The sequence below is a fragment of the Anoplolepis gracilipes genome, chromosome 9, assembly GCF_047496725.1.
Source record: "Anoplolepis gracilipes chromosome 9, ASM4749672v1, whole genome shotgun sequence".
NCBI classification, from domain to species: domain Eukaryota; kingdom Metazoa; phylum Arthropoda; class Insecta; order Hymenoptera; family Formicidae; genus Anoplolepis; species Anoplolepis gracilipes.
Genome location: NC_132978.1, coordinates 11,059,413 through 11,078,641, shown reverse-complemented (window position 1 = coordinate 11,078,641; position 19,229 = coordinate 11,059,413). Strand labels below are relative to the sequence as shown.

At 35.4% G+C, this 19,229-nt stretch overlaps 2 protein-coding genes across 5 annotated transcripts; both read left to right on the top strand.

Annotated features, from left to right (window-relative positions):
- Positions 1-37: 37 nt before the first annotated feature.
- On the top strand, positions 38-4,178 carry Mocs1 (Molybdenum cofactor synthesis 1). Of its 4 annotated transcripts, XR_012047361.1 has the most exons (9): positions 38-201; positions 428-505; positions 618-735; positions 811-978; positions 1,071-1,297; positions 1,392-1,616; positions 1,684-1,918; positions 2,172-2,295; positions 2,374-2,526. XR_012047361.1 is itself a non-coding variant. In XM_072899566.1 (8 exons), the coding sequence occupies exons 1-8, from the start codon at positions 175-177 to the stop codon at positions 2,985-2,987; spliced, it is 1,692 nt and encodes a 563-aa protein (XP_072755667.1). In that variant the 5' UTR covers positions 38-174; the 3' UTR covers positions 2,988-4,178. The 4 variants fall into 4 exon arrangements, 3 of the variants coding, with proteins under 3 accessions (XP_072755667.1, XP_072755668.1, XP_072755669.1); XM_072899566.1 differs by lacking the exon at positions 2,172-2,295 and having other exon boundaries at positions 2,374-4,178; XM_072899567.1 differs by having other exon boundaries at positions 2,172-2,403.
- A 27-nt stretch (positions 4,179-4,205) lies between these two features.
- On the top strand, positions 4,206-9,896 carry LOC140669581 (neural cell adhesion molecule L1). Its single transcript, XM_072899571.1, has 6 exons — positions 4,206-5,175; positions 6,460-6,620; positions 7,324-7,534; positions 7,886-8,036; positions 8,515-8,663; positions 9,439-9,896. The coding sequence occupies exons 1-6, from the start codon at positions 5,088-5,090 to the stop codon at positions 9,537-9,539; spliced, it is 861 nt and encodes a 286-aa protein (XP_072755672.1). The 5' UTR covers positions 4,206-5,087; the 3' UTR covers positions 9,540-9,896.
- The last annotated feature ends 9,333 nt before the right edge of the window (positions 9,897-19,229 follow it).

Below are 19,229 nucleotides of genomic sequence, written 5' to 3'. Positions count from 1 at the left end.
ACACAACTTCCGAGGGCGTTACACGCGGGCACTACACGTGACAGACGACAGACTGATAGGTGACAGCTGACAGGTGATGGTGATAGTGAGAGATAATCAGGACTTGTGGTTGATATCAGCTGATATTTAATAAAGCAAAAATTGAAACTATGATATAGAGAAAAAGGAAAAAAAATGATTGATTATTTCAAGTCGTTAAGAGTACGTGATTCAATTGTACTTGATATTAGACGGTGACATATTGGACAGACATGACAATGCATTTAGATAAGAAAAACATTGAAATATCATAATATAGATTATGTAATTGGATTTTGCTCAAAGGATACGTAATATATGAACAAATGACATAACGTTTTTATAAATTCCTTTTCTTTTCCTCTTCTACTATATATTTTCAATATACATTGTTTAAATGTTTCGAAAGTGCAATTTCGTCAAGCGGCTTTGTGGTATTGCAAATGCATCGACGGAGGTTGCTGCAGTTACAAAGACCTCAACTCAAGTAAGTATTGTTGCCAGAGTTTCTATTTTTTTCTTTAGCACTTAATTAAGTTTTTATACTCGAATCATAAAGTATTATCATAATTCAAGGTACATTATCTTACTTATTACAGTTGGAGTTGCTTAGAACGAGATTGCAAGAAGATGAACAGCGTGGAATACTCACAGATACATTTGGACGTAAACATACATATCTCAGGATATCTGTCACAGAACGTTGCAATCTTCGCTGTGAGTCTTTTTGTTAAAATTGTACATCTTTTAAAAAGTTGTATGATTTTCTTTACGCCGTCAATGAAATTGCAGGTACATATTGCATGCCTGCGGAAGGCGTCAAGTTGACCAAGAAGGAAAATATTTTGAGAACAGATGAGATAATACAGATAGCTGATCTTTTTGTCAAGGAAGGAGTGCGAAAAATACGTTTGACTGGTGGTGAGCCCACAGTTCGTAAAGATATCGTTGACATTGTTGGTAAAGTATTTCTCAATATTAACTTTACATTAGTACATTAGATGCTAGCTCAATGTCTTCAAGATTTACTTATTTATAATTTTATGCATTAGGGCAACTTAAGCAACTGCCAGATTTAAAACAGATTGCAATTACAACTAATGCGTTGACTCTGACTCGTCAGCTGCCAGCTCTCCAAAGAGCAGGATTGGATGCATTGAATATCTCATTGGACACTCTCAGAGAAGAGCGCTTCGAGATGTTTACTCGCAGGAAAGGTTGGTCGAGAGTTATGGCTTCTATAGATCTCGCTGTTCAGCTTGGTTATAATCCTGTAAAAGTAAGTTATACAATAATAAATTATATAAATTTTTAATTATTGTATAGTTATATAATATATTGTGATCTATATATTTGTAATGTTTGATAATTAGGTCAATTGTGTGATAATGCGAGGACGGAACGATGATGAAATAATTGATTTTATCGATTTCACAAAAGATCGTCCTATTGATGTACGTTTCATAGAATATATGCCATTTCAAGGAAATGAATGGAAAGAAAATAAGATGGTTTCTTTCGACGAGATGAAAGAAATAATTAGAAAAAAATATTCAAATTTTCAAACTTTGCCGAATCAGGCCAACGATACGTCCAAGGTTTGTTTCTGATACCGAAATTGAATTACTCAAGATCATATTGTATAATACAATGTTCCTTTAATAGGCCTACCACGTGCCAGGATTTGTAGGGCAGGTTGGATTTATTACATCTATGAGCCAACACTTTTGTGATTCATGTAATCGCTTAAGAATAACAGCAGACGGAAATTTGAAAGTATGTTTATTTGAAGGAAAAGGAGAAGTCTCACTTAGAGACGCTTTGCGAAATGGAGCCTCGGAAGACGCACTTAAGGACTTGATAAGAGAAGCAGTGTCGCGAAAAAAGAAGCAACATGCAGGTATGCAAAGAGCTTATACTACTGAAGTCTCTTCCATAACAGTAATATTAATCGATAATATTGATTAAGACAAAAAAAACGCGATATCTGATGAAGAAATTAATTTAAAGTCATTTAAGGGAAATCTTAATGAAAATAATTTTAACTGATGATTCTTTTTTCCTCATTTTCTATTATTTTTTTCTTTATTTCACGTAACCTGTAGCAGTGTCGACAAACCGATCATGTTTATATCTTTGTTGCGATGTTTCAGGAATGTTCAATCTTACTCAGATGGAAAATAGGCCAATGATCCTGATCGGGGGTTAATTGATTATAATAATTAACCAATTATATTAAAATACATCGGCTTTGTCGAGACGCGCACAGATGTTATTGTAAATAATTTTTAAATCTACGTTAATTCGGCAATTAACGAAATTTAAAATTAACTTTGTTATATATTTACATTACAGTTAATCATAGGGAGAAATTTTATGACAAAATGCACAAGTACAAAATGTATAACGTCACATCGATGCGATATAAATATTTACCATACATACCTATGTACCTTCAAAATAATACTAGTATTAGAATGTATTCATCATTATCGCACATAGATGAAACTGGTAAAGCGAATATGGTAGATGTCGGATGGAAGACCGACAGTAAACGCGTGGCAGTAGCGAAGGGATTCGTCAAGATAGGCCCTATTATCAGTAGTCTGATTGCGGAGAACAATGTGAAGAAAGGCGACGTGTTATCGGTGGCCCAATTGGCCGGTATCATGGCAGCGAAACGTACCTCCGACCTTATCCCCTTATGTCATCCGCTCGCTTTGTCTTACGTAAACGTACGTCTAAAATTGAATGAGGAGTTGCATAGTGTAGAAATTATATCAGAGGTCAGATGTACCGGTAAAACGGGTGTCGAAATGGAAGCTTTAACTGCCGTGAGTATAGCGGCTCTTACAATCTACGATATGTGCAAATATGCAGCTACTCCTGGTACAATGCAAATACATGGTATAGAATTGATATCGAAAACGGGCGGTACAAAGGGTGACTTTGCAATAGGTAAAACGTGAACGTTTTATCTTTATTCCGTCGATAAATTATGATTAATCGACAGCATAAAGAAAATTAATTTTGTCATGTTTCTTAAGTTTTAAATAATATAGAATAGTATGTATACAAAAAAGTAATATGTACCAAAGGGCTCAAAGACGCAAGTATAAAGAAAAGAAGTTATTATGAATGTTTAAATTGTTTCAAGTACTAATTATTTTATTTTTTAAATGTTATATTTGGATGGTTATTTTGATGCATAATAGTTTATTATACTATATAATGTATACAATTATTTACATATGTCTTTTACATAGATAGCTATAATGGGATAATTATAATATTCTATTTATATATATATTATAGATACATATTATAGAACAGAATTCTTTTAAATTTTGAGTATGTGTATCAAAAGAATGATTAATCTTGCATAATTAGTAATTTTTTTTTTTAACGAATATGCATATTTTATTGAAATATTTTAATATATAAAAGATAGTTTATCGTTTAATTACGAACACACATAGTAAAGCACATAACAATGAAAATTGATCATTTTAATATTTCAATGAAATATTTAATAATTTACTGTTTACAATTTAAACAGATTCGCATGTAATGATAGTCATTCCTAATGTATGATGTAGGCGGGAAAAGCCTTAGATTTATACAAAAAGATAGATAAAAATTATGAGTGAGACAAGTGCTTCCACATGTATTAATCAACGAAGAAATGTTTCTGTATAAATAGAAAATGTATCTATATAAGTTTAAACAAATGTATATACATAATTTATATTATATACATATATTTGTTTAGATTAAAAACGGAATTATTTGAAAAAATACTATTATGTACAAATCATAGGAATAAGAGTAAGGAAATTATACATATTGTTACGTAAAAACTTTGAAAACAAATTGAAAACAGAATGTAATAAGAAATAATACGGTGCTTCCGTTTACCGAAGCATAATTAAGTCTTAATATCGTCGTGAGAATGAATAAGAGTCTTTAACAGAGTTTATATATGTCTGTTAAAAAAAGAATGGCATGTAAATGGAGTTTACTTAATAGAGTGATATATATATATATATATATAAATATATATGCATATATTGTAAGTTACGCACAATTGATTTATATATTATATTTTTTAAAGCATGTTTTTTTCAAAAGACTTTTTACCGCAATATATCGTTTAACAAATAAAAAAAAAAAAAAAAAAAATATTTCCTCTTTTATCCCTTATTTCCTTATTTATGCGCGGAAGGAAATTGCCTCGGAAGAGAAGCAGAATAGCAAATACGCTGTAAACCACTTTATCCGCGGACACTTTGCAAAAAGGAATAGACGAGAAGGGTAAAGGAAGCTCCGGGAAGGTGTATACACACCGATTGCTTCGGTAAATCGCGATAATGTACGGCTATTGCGATAGTCGTGCGCGGGATAAACACGTCTCCTCTCCGGTTAAGGGAAATCATATCCGATGCCGGAGGACCTTTCGGCGCAATCGCACGTATCCTCGGTGGAATGGGCACGGCGCCACCGTGCCAGGATTTCAGAGAGCTTTTTCGTGTCCTCCGCGAGGAGAAAATTTCAGTGCTTGGCCCGCAACCGTATCGCGTCGCCCTGAACTTTGACTCCTCCGCGCGATCGCGGTCAAGTCGCGTGGATTAAAAAGAGAATAATAGACGATATATATATACGACAGTGACAGCCGGTGGATTAAACTCTCAAGAGATCACTATATTATCTGACGTGATAATACTTTTAATAAATTGATAATTTTCGCAATAAAACGATCGAGGAATTGATCGTATGAGAAAAGTGCTAGGAACCGATTGATTGATTATGTTTGTGATATTTTTCCGTAAAAGAAACGTCAACGATCTCGATTCGCGGTAACGTTTCCGTATGTGAGGAGCACGAAGGAAGGGCCGGTGAAGGTGAGGTGACACGGCATTATGCCAACTATCGGCGTGATCCAGTGGGTGCTTTTCGAAGGACCGCGAATGGAATGTGATCGTTTGTATCGGACGGTGGTGGGAAGGTCGTTGTCAAAACGCAGACAGGCGCGCGTGAATTAGATTAGAGAAATGAGTGCGAAGTGAAAAATGGTCCCGTACCACGGCATGGCCCTCCTGCTCCTGGGAATCGGATACCTGTTACACGCGGAACCACTTTACGGCGAACGCGGCATCGGTAAATGTCCCGTGTTTCCGTGAGACCCTGAGAAAAACGGCCCCGAGACGCTTTTTCATAACACACCGACTCTTGTATGTTGCCGCGGCACGTAATTTTTCGTTATAACTGAAGTAATTTCACTCGCGCGAAGCACACTGGTACACGAGAAAATGGTGTAAATCATTTTTATTATCGAATTTGTGCGCTGTTCAAAAAGATAAAAATTCGAAAAATACGCTCAAATTACCTGTCTAAAGAATACGTGGTTTAGCTTACATCGTCTGCAAAATTCACCATAATTCATTATTAAGAGTTTAAAAAATTTGACTTGACCAAAAAAAAAATAATTTAATTATTTGTGTAATAAACTTGTATTAACTTTTTCAATCAAATGTAATTTAAAAAAGCAAGGATATCTTTTATAAATACGAGATATTGGCTGATATCACCTAATTAAAATTTAATTAATATTCTCTGTCTTATTTTACTCGGGCTGTAGTGTAGATAGAAATGAGATTAATAACTAATTATAGTTGATATAAATCAACGTAAAATCGATTATTCTCTTCTCATTCTCAACAAATCGTATATGTAATTTTCGTAATTATATATAGAAAAGTGAAATTAAATAATAAAATAATTAAAAAATACATTCTTTACAAGCGGACAATGCTTTCAAAAAGTGTAAAGAATAATTAATAATTCTATTATGAGATGAATTCTAAATATTATAATTTAAAAAGGAGCGCAAACCACCGGTCTAATTAAACGTGTGAGCTATTATTACAGTTACATTATCAATTTAGAAGTGCATTCTCAATTCCTCGACAAATATATCAAAATATTTCACTTTTCGAAAATATTCTTAGCATTCTCGTTATTATATGTATATGTGTTACTCTCGACAAAATTTAAAAACTTTATTAAAATATACGTACTTATATTATTTTCATCAAGAAGACTCAATATTTAAATATGCTAAAAGCAATGTAATGAACAAAATATGCGCAAACCAGATTGATAAATACGCGTACACCAAATTTAAAATATTAATTTAATTAAGTATATAATTTCTGAAATAATTATCTAATTACTATAATTGTATACACGTATAAAAACTTGCGGATATTTATTAAATTAATTACATAATACTTGAGTGTACTGAAAAAGTGGAGAGAAATTTTAACTTTCTCATCAGATTTCGAGCCGCGTAAAAGTCCGTAATTCTTTTCCGATAAGAGAATATTATCCCGAGAATAATAATTTAGCGATTTCAACACAGTTTATCTTTATATATTACAGCATTTTTGCATCTCAACAACGACACATTTGGAAAGGGGGAAAAGTCGCAGCGTGGCACAAAGAAGACATATTTTTTCAAAGACACCCCGCAAAAGATAACGGTGGCCATAGGTCAGGCCGCTGTGCTGTTATGTCGCGTTAAGAATTTAGGAAACAGAACTGTGAGTCTCATACGAATACGTATATCTCTTCGAGCTTTGTTAATTTCATCGATCTCGAAAGCAGTTGCGTGCTGCAATAAGTTAGATGCTCGCGCAACGCGCATTAACCCTTTCGCTGCTGGTAAGTCAAACGTAGCGTGTTCATTAGACGTTTATTAGATTCCATAGAGTTTTAGAAATAGGAATTTCTCTATGATATAATATCACGATCTGTCGTAACTTTTAATAAGAAAAGGATAAAGAAATTATATATCAAAGAAGAATGCATCAGCATTTTTTTCATCATCATTTATTACTTGCAGCCGAAAAGTCAGAATCGATATTCTTATCTGCTCAGGCATTCTTCTCTAAGAATGAGTCACCGTTATGATAATTCCGCGTAATAAGACGAGATGTTCGTTTCTTTTAATCTTCGATTTCTTGCAGATAGAGAGAAAGAAAGAAAAGCATTCAAAATATTTTCCATCTTTTTTTTTCACATTATTACAACATTTGTGGAAATGAATACGCGTGCATAAATTCTCTTCCTCGAAATTGTCAATATCTGTGTCTGTGAATTCTCGTACCATTATCGGGATCGATTCATTATATAATGCGTAATGAGAAACGCGCGGACGGATTGAAGCAACAGCAGCAAAGGGGTTGACGACAAACTTTGCAACTATTTATACCTCATTCGGGATCTCGTGTGTAATAATGCCAGGTGTCTTGGATTCGAAAAAGAGACCTACACATCTTGACGTCCTTGTCCGTGACTTACACGAGCGACGCGAGATTTACGGTAGTCAGCAATCCGGAAACCGACGACTGGAATCTGCGAATAGATTACGTGCAACCGCGGGACGCCGGCATTTACGAGTGTCAGGTTAATACGGAACCGAAGATATATAGAGCCGTGGCTCTGAAGGTTTTGGGTAAGTTTCTGCGAGGCGAGGTGGCTCCGTCCGCGCGCTTTCCCTCCCCATAAATCGCGCTTAAAGATCTCCCCGAGCGTCTATCGCGCGACTGTTAGAACCAATTGTGTTTTAACTCTATTCACTGTCTATCGACGGTTTGTCGCGATTCAGTAGCGATACGATTCGCTGAGAGAGAGGGTTTTATCTGAAATAAAATAGACTCTACCTCTCGGATAGAATCTGAAACGTACAATAGTTCGATCTCTTTCTTGCGCGTTTCTCAAGTATAATAAAGCCAATCGCGACAGTCGCGTCGCGTTGTTTCACAATTTTCTCCTCCTCTCGTCTTGTTATTATTATTTCTATCAGATATACAGGCGAGGATCACGGGTCCTCAGGAACTATATATCAAGAAAGGTAGCACAATCAGCTTAACCTGCATCATAGAACTGCAGGATTTGCCCCCGAGCAATGTGACTTGGTATCATGCCGGTGCGGTGATCGATTTCGATGGTCCAAGGTACGCACAGACGTCTATTAAACTCCGTAATGTACAATTGGCTGATGGAATCATTGTTCACATTGTGTCTATTACATGCATTCGTACGCAAACACGCGTAGCAGAACAAACAGTCAAATCGGGAATCTAATTAGAGTAATCTACTCTGGCCTCGAAATTATCTCTGTCATGTCACGCAGCTGCAATATCACGAATCGTCTATTTCTATGCTATTTCGCGATAATTCGTACAAACAATTCCATTACCCTGCGAAAACTCGTTGCTTCACCGCGACGTAGATGCAAATGTAATAGAGTTTAATGCAATCGGCGAAGAAAATCGATTGTAACGGATTGTGATGTAGGGGATGAGTATTTCGAGAGGCAGAGCAAGATAAAAGGGAGGCAGGCGGATTTTTTAATCGACGCGGATTTTGGTTTATGAAACTCTCGCAAATTAGCTTGAGTAAAGCTTTCACTTATGTATACGTGCTCAACAGAGGTGGCGTATCGCTGGAGACCGAGAAGGGTAAACGGGGCACCACCAGCAAGCTCCTAATAACGCGCGCTCAATTTAACGATAGCGGTAATTATACATGCGCTTCGAGCAAAGTCACCCCGGCGAGCGTCATGGTGCACGTACTAAACGGTGAGCAAAATATCGTCCTACTAGCAATATCGGTAGCAGGCGGGAAGAAGATTTGCTACAGTTAATTTCGAAATTCTCTTTTTGGCGAACGAGCAAAGCGTAACGTCACGAATTATTCCCAGAGCACTTTGCAATAAGGAGAATATTTGTTTTACTCCGATTTCTCTCCCGTCTCCTCACGCTCTTAATTGCATTAATACTCTTGTAAATAATGCCGCCCGCGCAAACTGCTCAAATATTAATTAACGTTTTGTAACAACTATTTAATATTGTGATAAAGCGTCCAACGCACGATTTATCGATTTATTAATAACGAATATGTGACGTTGCGTCAAGCATTCATTCGCTGCAACATATATAATGGATATAATTCTCGTTATCATATATATTATTTAACAACGATAACTGTGTGTAAACAAATTATTTAATGATAATTTCCAATGTAGCATTCTATTCGTTTCTCTAATGAATACCGTTGTTACATGTTCCAATTTTATGACGAAAGAAATAATTTATATGTTTACTTACCTATGTATTTGCATCGATGATGTCATCTATTCTTCTCGATCAGGGATGATCTGATAAATTTTTGAAGATCCTCGACTGTAGTTTCTTTTCATATTTAATCGTTCCGTCACCACTTTCGTGGAGCGTTCATAAATTTAATATTTGTTAACGAGTACTCGAGAAGGATTGACGAGATTGGACTTGTAAAAATCCGAAAGAGAAACACAAAAGCGACACGTTAGCCGTCCGGTTTAATTCTCTTTTCCAGGGGAGCATCCCGCTGCGATGCAACACGGCGGCACCGGCGATGTAAATAGACGACTCGTTCTGCTCGTCCTGATTTTCCTCGTCGATACGATGTTTCGGTGAATCGATCTTGGCGTCATCGATCTGCCGAAAACGAAACACTCCCAAATTAGCATCTTCTAAGATGCGTATCTGGAAATGAGATGCGAGATTAATCAACGAGATAGCGTATAATTTACAGTAAGAGTACATTTTTTTTTATTGACGCAAAGTTATCAAAGTATGTGTTAATGCTAATTTAGGATCACCTACGGACGTTCGTTTAAAGTCCAAAGAATTTTCACCTTTAATGTATTGCGAGAGATTTAATGGATTGCGAGATTCAACCAACGATCCTGACATAGGTTCTTTGGATTCGTCGCTCAAATATCTTTATCCGAAATGTCAGTACGAATGTAATTACATGTATGTAATATAATAAACTTTTTGGAGTTACACAAACCGTCTCTATCTCTCTATAAATCTTGATCCATTATCTTCCTTCCATTTTGCGCGATAAAGAATAATATATCTAGTTAGCGACAAACTAATATTAATTATAATATTTTCTGATATATTTTTAACTAGGCTTATCAAGAGAAAGTATTTCGTCGTTGTCACATAATGTAATAAAATTGCGAGAAAATTACACGTACAAATACACACTCTCCCGCAGATTTGAAAACGTTAACAAGAAATATTTTTCTTTTAGAATTTTTTCAGAACAATAAATCATGATAAATCGTAGTATCTCGCGATACCAGTTTATCCACTAACACGAATATAAAAATGCCCCATCCAGCGTTCTTAGCGTTAAGTGCAGGAATCGGAAAAGCATAATCCGTGAAAGCACGTGCGCGACGTGCATTCGCCATAAGGTAGTGTCGAGGTCAAAGAGTTAACGCGCGTTGCCCTTCTTTATCCAACGGCATATTAGAGTTTCGAGTTTCGTCCCGCAACCTGGTCCGATAATGGAACGGCATTTCTCGGAAACGTCCCGGAGGAACTGCGGATCGTGTCCGGTCTCATTTTATGCAAATCGCGCGCGGGAGCATCAGTTAGGCTCCGCTTCACCGCGAAACGGAGTCGTCTCGTCGCCCGATGAAAATTCATGGCGGACGTAACGGCGATCTCTTCCACTCGCGCTGTCGTCGCGCAGAAACTTGCTTCCTGCACGTTCGTGATATCTTTCCGGAGTTACGCGCAAAACGAATGAGAAAAAACCATAAATCCTACGTCTCTCTCTTTCTTTTCCAAGATCGCTAGTATATATTTTAACAAGTAAAAAGATAAAAATGATAAAAAACCCTTTTAATCTTATAAATAATTTTAAAAGAATACTGAGATAAAGAATATCGAGATGTTTAATAACTGAAAAGAAAAAGCTACTCTTCCGTCGACAGAATTTCCACAGTATTTTCAATATCCTGAAGTTACCAAGTTATTTTACAAGCTGTTAGATGTAAGTATATAAAAAATTGTTAACGTAACAGATTTATAAAAAGATTTATAATTTATAATTTTTTTTTAATAATAACCGCTTCTAAATAACATGTCTAAATAGCAATATTTTGAAAAAAAAAAAAAAAAATCTAAAAAACTTTCTATATAAATTGATGTATTTAAATTGGTGAAAAGCTCTTCTGCAAGTTTGGAAAGTTCTGCAAACTTTGTTTGCAGATTTTCGTCCTTCGGTACGACAACCGAAGGAATGTTGGCGAATCTAGTCTAAGAGCAGCGATTCTATTTCGGCAAAAGTTACGCGAGACCGCGAGACATACGTCGGATGATCGAATTTTTGAACGCGCTCGTCTAGTTTCGCTCACGCGAATATCGCTCTAATGAACGAGTTTATGCCATAATCGCGTGAAGCTTTTGAAACGCAAAGCAATTTCCTCGGATATTTCGTGAAAATCCCGGCATGTGATAGTTCCGCAAAAGCCGTGGAAAACTCATTCTCGCGAGCCACCCATGAATTGGTATCGTAACCCTTCTCTCTCTCCCCCCCTCTCTCTCTCTCTCTCTCTCTCTCTCTCTCTCTCTCTCTCTCTCTCTCTCTCTATCGTGTTTCGTTCTGGATCACTGATTTTTATTATGAGTCATCTTGTCACATGTATTTTGAAAATGCATGAGGAACGTTTACGAAACAAAATAAATGTGCAACGCAAATGTATAGTATAGAAATGCACCAAATTTCGAAATTTTGAATGATGCAAAGTTATACTTCTTTTTTGTTCTCACCGGGGAACAAGCAAGAATCCTTTGTGACGCAGCTGGTGGGAGTTTAATCAATAACAATAATGTTGTTTGACATTGATCGTGTTCAGAATCCATCGCGATATCGAATCGCATAAGCCACGCGGAGCAAGTTGAATTATTCGCGGAATGCACTATACACGCAAATGCGGCCTTTATTGAGGAGTTTCGCCTGTGCTCGAAGCCTTATAAGCGAAAGAACGAATAGCGTATCTAGCAGGGCTGTACGATACAAAGGGATGGGATAAGAAGGGTAAGATACGTTTATAAGAAGCAGGAAGGAAAATCCACATGGGAAGGGGCGGTTTTCTTCCCGCGTCTGGCTCAACGATGTATAGGCTCCACATTTCTTCACATAATAGTTTCCGAACCGTTTCCAATAGCACAATGGATTATTTCAGAAACTGCATCGAAAGAGATTGGTATTATGACAATACGTGAAAAACTTATAAAGTTATAAAAGTTATCTAATGTTCCGAATTAAAGAAGTTGTATTCAATTCTATTTCCACTGAATATAAAAATATATCAATTTTAAATCGAGCGAAACGAATGCTCGGCTAAAAACGCCATCGATAATCATTCGAATTTGTTAAACAATCTATTTCCTAAAACATTTTTTGATCCTTTGTGCGCTTAACGAGAAATTTAATATCGCAAGAAAAGTAAATGTTTTCGCTTGCATCGGCAAATAACTTTTTATTGGAATCGGTTTTTCGGAAATAGTGATACTACTTTTGAAAGTCAAATAGAGGAAGAAGGGAAGAGAGAGAGAGAGAGAGAGAGAGAGAGAGAGAGAGAGAAAAAAGAGAGAGGAAAAGAGAGAAGAAAAAGAGAGAGGAAAGTTTCGAAGCCGTGCATTCAAGAATTTCGCTAAGAAACTAAACTGGGCGGCTGCTGCCGCATTAGATGCTTGTACGGCACGAGAGTAGAGTTTTATTGAGTTAGCCAACGAATTTCTGCGACACGTTCGTGAAAGTTAGCCGCGTAACTGCTGATCGTCCAGGAAATTCTGCCAATTGTTTATCTAATCCTTCGCTTTTATTGAGTTCGTTGAAAAAATCTCGAATATTTTTTTTTCAAAAGAACTCGTTGAATGGAACGCATTTATAAAGTGCGCTTTCTATATACACAGAGTAATACAGAGCTGCAAAAAAGATTTTCAGACAGAATTACGGTTAATTGAAATCATTGCGGTGATAAAATAAAGCGCTGTGAAATATTAATGGCGAAGTTACTTTGATGTCGATGCAGCCGTTATGGTTGTAATAGCTTCAGTTTATGATATAATCTATAATCATAATAATTATGTCATTATAATGCAAATCATAAACACGACAACATTAATTATTTCATTACTATATCGGTATTTCACGACAGAATGAAACTGTCAACAAAATATATCTCATTTTATGTTTACGTTAAAATATTAAATATGTTGCGGGTTGCATCGATCGTTAGAGAAAATTTCATAGAAATATTTTTTTTACGTATTAACGTGTTCTTCACATATGTGTTATTGTGTTATTGTATGAGTTAAGTTTAAGTATAAATATTATAGCGATTACTAAATCCCTAGCGAATCCCTTGTTTTCAGCATAGTTGAGCTGAGAGTATATAGGTAAATTTCCTTGAGTTTGTCAAAGGAAGTAACTTAACGTTCTACCGTTCAAAGCTCAACAAGCTCGAGGGCGTAACTCCTCTTATATCGATCGCGGTGTTTGCAACAGCACAAGCGTGGGATAAACGCGGTTCGTTTGTGGTGCAGGATCATCTGCGATTGACAAACCGTGTCGATACCCAGGTATCGCCAAAGTCGCTTGATATCGATCTCGATCCTTAACGGTTCCGTTGAGCCAGAGACACTTTGAGATGGGTAGATGATAAAACTTATACGATATCTACAACAACAAATACTACCGTTCAGAATCTTGTTATCGTCATGTAAAGTGATGAAATAATCTTTTATTCAAAATAAAAATATAAACGTAATATTTTCTTTCCGTTATCAAATATTTTTCTTTTATATTGTATAAATCAGAGCAGTTTTGCAATTTAATTCACGATCAATCATTATTTCATCAGATTTCAATATTCTTTTTTCTCTCACGAGATTGATATCAAATATTAAAAAAATATTAAAAAAACAGGATTTAAAAAATTAAACTATTCGTCTACACGTTCAAAAATGAATGTTCGAAGTTTATCGTAATTTATACCTAGAATGTTTTCTATCACAGAACAGTTTAGCGCGGGGCATAATATTTGCCGAAAATTATTCGCGAACTTCTAATGGAGATTGCAATAATTTCCTCTTTTCAGTGACATAAAATTCTTTTAATAAAAGCTCTTTATTTTGCGCTGCTATTTACGGCAACTTCTCACCGCTGCACCGTTGAGAAAAATTCATTTATATCACTTGTCACTCAAGACTATTTGATATAAAGCATGAATAAACATTAGAATAAACAAAACCTTTTGAAATCGATATCAAAGGAGATTGTAACGTTCCTTGACGCAAAGATTTAGCATGAAAATGCGAATGAATTTAATGAATACTAGAGATAAACGCTTAATTACATGCCTGGAGACACATCTCGTTGAGTTAGTTATTAGCATAATAATTTGGCAAAAAGGACACATTTGTTGCAGAGTGAATACACCAAGAAATCATTTCTCAAAAATTTAAACTTTAATCGATAGCCGAAAATAAAGTATATTTTCGCGAGAATAATTGTTCACATCGGTGCATCCAATCTATTCTCGCACATTCTGCTTCCTTCTTTCTTGATATAATATTTCTCATTGGTTTAATATTCTAGAACGCATTAAAGTGGCACTATAAATATTCAAATGAATCGAAGGAGCTGAGAAATTTATGCGAAGAAACCGCTTTTACATGTTTCTTTTTTTTTTTTTTTTTTTTTTTTTGCAGAGTGTTATACCGAGCATTACGAGTATCGTCAAAGAATCTAAAATGCTTCTTATTTTCCGGACCAAGAGAAAAACGCTGTCGAAGCTTTCCATGATTGGTTTCAATGAGGGCTGGTATACTCTTTCACAGACGTGGGATCTCGACTTAAGATACGTTCTGCATCCAGCGCGGCGGAATAAATTGGATGGACGCAAATAAATTGAGTGAGCGCGGAAAATGAACAAGTTTTAATACAGGTGAATCTCTCTCGATGCGCCTGGAGAATCGTCTCGCTCACTCTTGAAATGAGATCTCCGGAAAAAAAATTAGAGAGAATAGATAAAAATTTCTCGCGTCATAATTTCGGAGACGCGCCATCCTCTGAAATTTTGATTGGCAAAGATGAAATTTTACGCTGCGTAGAATTTTATACCATTTCCTTTTTGAAAGTTTAAATAAAACTTATTTATACCTTTCTTTTATATAATGACTGTATTATATATTTCACAACTACATGAATACAATTTAATATAATTTATATTTGGCGCGTTCTCATTTATTCGTGATTAGACTTTGTTGATTTATTATACCTCGTTTCTACTTACATTAAGTTTCACCCTCGTCAACAGTATTAGTATAGTATGTCTTCTCATCCGATTAAATTCGATGAAATATCAGAATACTTATACGGCTGAAATCGTTTAGACCTTTTCATATAACAGCAGGCGATAAGATCATTTTTAACGTAATAGAGATCAAATTATCAATCACGTCGTATCAGTCCATAAGCAGACGTTAAAATTATGTTTGGAAACGCTGTTGATATACTGCAGATAACCAGCATAAAAGATTAAGACAGATATTCAAATTATGGAAATTTATATTTCAGATTAAATTCTGCTTCTTTTATCGTTTCTCTTTTGTCTCATTATGATTTTATAAAACTAAAGATGCCTTTGCATATGCTCCTTTAATTCTCTATATTTTAAAAAGAAAGATGTAGATCGTATTTATCTCGAAATACCCTCCCGTGTCTTTACCTAATTTACGCATACTTTTAAATTAGATAAAACGATTATGTTTGATAATTAGATACAAGATAATAATGCAAATGTACATAATCCAAGGCTTTTAGCAAAGTATTCACGCGGTCTTCCAAATGGACGCAAAGTGCGATAATGACTTGTATCATATCCGTTCAAAAATAATTCCATATATACGTATGGTATATATATTCGATATTAAGATTAAACGATATAATAATTGCAAACTAATATATCGCACATTCCACGCACATTAAACTGGAACACTCATTAGTTTGTAATATGGAATTACAAATTGTAATGCTTATACATATTTATCAAGTCATTGTGCAACTCCACATAGACAGTATTAATGTAATAGTTTCGTAATGGCATATATCATAAACAATAATGCTGTAACACGTGCGAGTTTATTTTAATGGCACAACACTCGCATAAAATGTACGAATGCATGAAAATATAAAATACCATGCGTAATGAGAAATGAGATATTAAATGAGCCGTTGAACGAAAACCAATGATACACGTTAATAGAAATAAAATATATTATATTCTGATATACGTATATTCGTAATTTCAGTATAATTCCTGTACATATAACTAATTGTTCCAATGATGTATAAAGTTTCCAGATAACACTTCGTCCTTTACAGAATCGTCGAAAATGATGAAACAATGTAGCAGTTAAAATTATTCTTTGCTAAACGCAATTTAGAGAGAGAGAAAGGGGGAAAGCCAGTTAAATCTCTATTTCAATCCGCTGATAACGAACGATAATAATTATCGCTAATGCGGCATTTGAGCAAACTAATCGCTTGTAGTAAAATACACCGGGCGACGCTAATGCGAGAACAATTACTTTACCGCGAACGCATGGCTGCAGCCATACAAAGCCATTGTTTTACTCGTGACAAAACGAAAAGCTTCTTGCACGGTTTCCCTGATAATTACGTTTCTTCAAGTACGAGCGATGACCCGGGCGGGATCGTGTCAGGCTGGAGTGTTTAAAAAGTCCGGTAATTGTTTCTTCCCTCGGCGGTATGAACAAAGGGCAACTTAAAAAGGTTTCCAGATATAACTCACTTCTTGCACGAAGCTCGACATATAGGGTGTCCCGAGTCTATTTTGTATTTCTTTTTTTTTTTTTACAAATTATTCTATGTGTTCAAAATTGACATTTGACCTTATAATTAGTAAAATTTCCATCACATTTTAATTTCTTCCGCAATTTATTGTAAAATTGTATTTTAAGTATATTAAATATTCGACTGAACTTTATTCTTTATTAAAGTGAAATGCTTTAGTAATAGAATTTTAAATCAAAAGAAAGTATAAAATTTGATTTCGATTTGTGAAATTCTTCGAATTTCTCAGTTCTTCACAAATTTAAATATTATCAATGGACATTTTTTGCTAAAAAAAAAAAAAAATTGATATAAATCTAAATATTCAAAGAATCCGCGGGTAATCTGAGACATCCAGTATATCTGGATGTATTCAGCAAAGTTGTTTCAACTAACGGAATGACTGGAAAAAGTTCTGATCGATTATGCAGTAACCATTCCCTATTAATATTTATTGCTCTCGCGACTCTTCGTGCTTTTTATTCTCCCCGGTTCTACGATGATTTATCGAGAAACTTTCGGTCGGCTCGTCTATCCCTCGTCGGAATAATAGACGGCGGTTTAAAGTTTCGGAGACACCGCGAACATTTTTATGAACATTGGCACGCTCGTTGGAACGTGTCTTCGATCGCGAAGCAGCACGGTTACTTTTGCGAGCGCGATTGCACTGTGGCGGAATGTAAGTAATTTTAACAAATGTCTTTAAGGGCGCGAAGAAAAATGACGTAACGACAGATTCGAGGAATGAAAATGCATTTTTATCTCTGCTTTCGCAGCAAATCGTTAAATTCTCTCTTGAATTTTAAAATACAAGCGCGGTAAAACTTAATCACGCGCGAAAGCGAGTTAATATATAATTGAATTAATTAAAGTGATAATAATACTCAAGCCTGTTGATCGCCTCGATTGGATGCGGACGCAATTGATCGCGCGTGTTATATGCAGTTCATGACGTTGTCAAACGCAGACGACGGTGGTTCAGTCGATCGAACACTTTCAGCATCATTACGCGAGGGTTTAGAAGAAAAATGGATCAATGTAACCGACATACACCGATGATAAGCAAAAGATGGAACAGATTTCGGATTATCGGCAAAATGTTTTCGCGATTTACGCGCGCCCGCAAATCCCGTTTATCGCAAAATCGATCATGATGCGGCTTATTATTAAACAGGCGTCAGCTCAAACGAATAAAATTTTAATGACTTTTAATAACAGATTATTCGTTATAATTATTATAATTATTATAATTATTATTAAAATTGTAACGTCAATACCATTCGCTCTCTCTCTCTCTCTCTCTCTCTCTCTCTCTCGCATGCATAAATATTATCAAAATATAAAATACATATAGTTTCCAAAATTGCAGAGCAAATTTGCGTCAATATTACACCAATAAAAAAAGAATATTGATAAAACAAAGTTTTCACAGAGTTTTACGCAATTACTTACGATACATAACGTTTCCCATCAAAAGAGCAAAATAATAAAATTATTCGATTGTGACCGAATATCGTCTCGTGAGTTTCGAAGCAGTTATCCCGCGTCTCTCATTGCTCGACTGGAAATTATCGAGAAAATGTGTAATGGTTTGCTCTCTCTCTTTCTTGTTAAATTAATTGCTCAATTTCGGTGTCCTGCCACGTGACATGAACGCTGTGTTGCACGCGAGGGGTGTTGGCTACCAGCGAATCGAAGACCGAAACGAGAATCGAGAATACATTTGGAGACCCTCGTAAAACAAATCACGGTTAAAGTTTTGTAATGCCATACTTGCATTTCCGCGACTGCTTGTCGCCGTTACGCCATTTACTCCACTGACTTTCACGGTAGTACTACACGATAGTTTAACGAAAACTGTTCGATCTCCCCTATCCTGGACATACCACTATGATACATGTGATTTCTTTCCGTAGAAAAACAAGTTGAGTAGAATTCAATCAAAATGAAATAAAGATATAATTATAACAGATGATTCTGAGGAAGAGTATGTTCCATCAAATTGCTCTGCTAAAAAGATATTTATTGTTAGCACCATAGTTTAAGAGCTTTTGTACATCTGTTACCGTAGCCCATCAAACTTATCGATTTCATGATTTCTTTTCAGCATAAAAAATATATCAAACTTTATTAAGAAATATATATTTAACTTTCTTTAACGTAAAACCGACATACAAACTATTTTCTAAACGAGAAATTGCTTTAACATTGTAAGTAATAATTTTTATATGCATTTTTTAAATATATTTCGTAATAAGATTTTTCGCAGCTGTTTTACGTTGGAAAGAAATCATGAAGTCGATAAGCTTAATGGGCGAGAGTAAAGGGTGTACAGGTGCTCTTACCGCAATGCTAGTAATAAATACCTTTTTAGCAGCGAATGGACGAGACGTGTTTTTCTCCAGATTCATCTGTTACAGGCACAGCAGTGTTGGTAT

What these genes read in the sequence shown, in the direction of transcription:
- LOC140669581 (XM_072899571.1), top strand. Translation starts at nt 5,088, where the DNA reads ATGGTCCCGTACCACGGCATGGCCCTCCTGCTCCTGGGAATCGGATAC. An exon ending in TTACGGCGAACGCGGCATCG is followed by an intron (nt 5,176 to 6,459) that starts GTAAATGTCCCG and finishes TATATATTACAG; the next exon opens with CATTTTTGCATCTCAACAAC. An exon ending in CGTGGCTCTGAAGGTTTTGG is followed by an intron (nt 7,535 to 7,885) that starts GTAAGTTTCTGC and finishes TATTTCTATCAG; the next exon opens with ATATACAGGCGAGGATCACG.
- Mocs1 (XM_072899566.1), top strand. Translation starts at nt 175, where the DNA reads ATGATTGATTATTTCAAGTCGTTAAGA. An exon ending in TTGGTTATAATCCTGTAAAA is followed by an intron (nt 1,298 to 1,391) that starts GTAAGTTATACA and finishes TTTGATAATTAG; the next exon opens with GTCAATTGTGTGATAATGCG. An exon ending in AGGCCAACGATACGTCCAAG is followed by an intron (nt 1,617 to 1,683) that starts GTTTGTTTCTGA and finishes TTCCTTTAATAG; the next exon opens with GCCTACCACGTGCCAGGATT.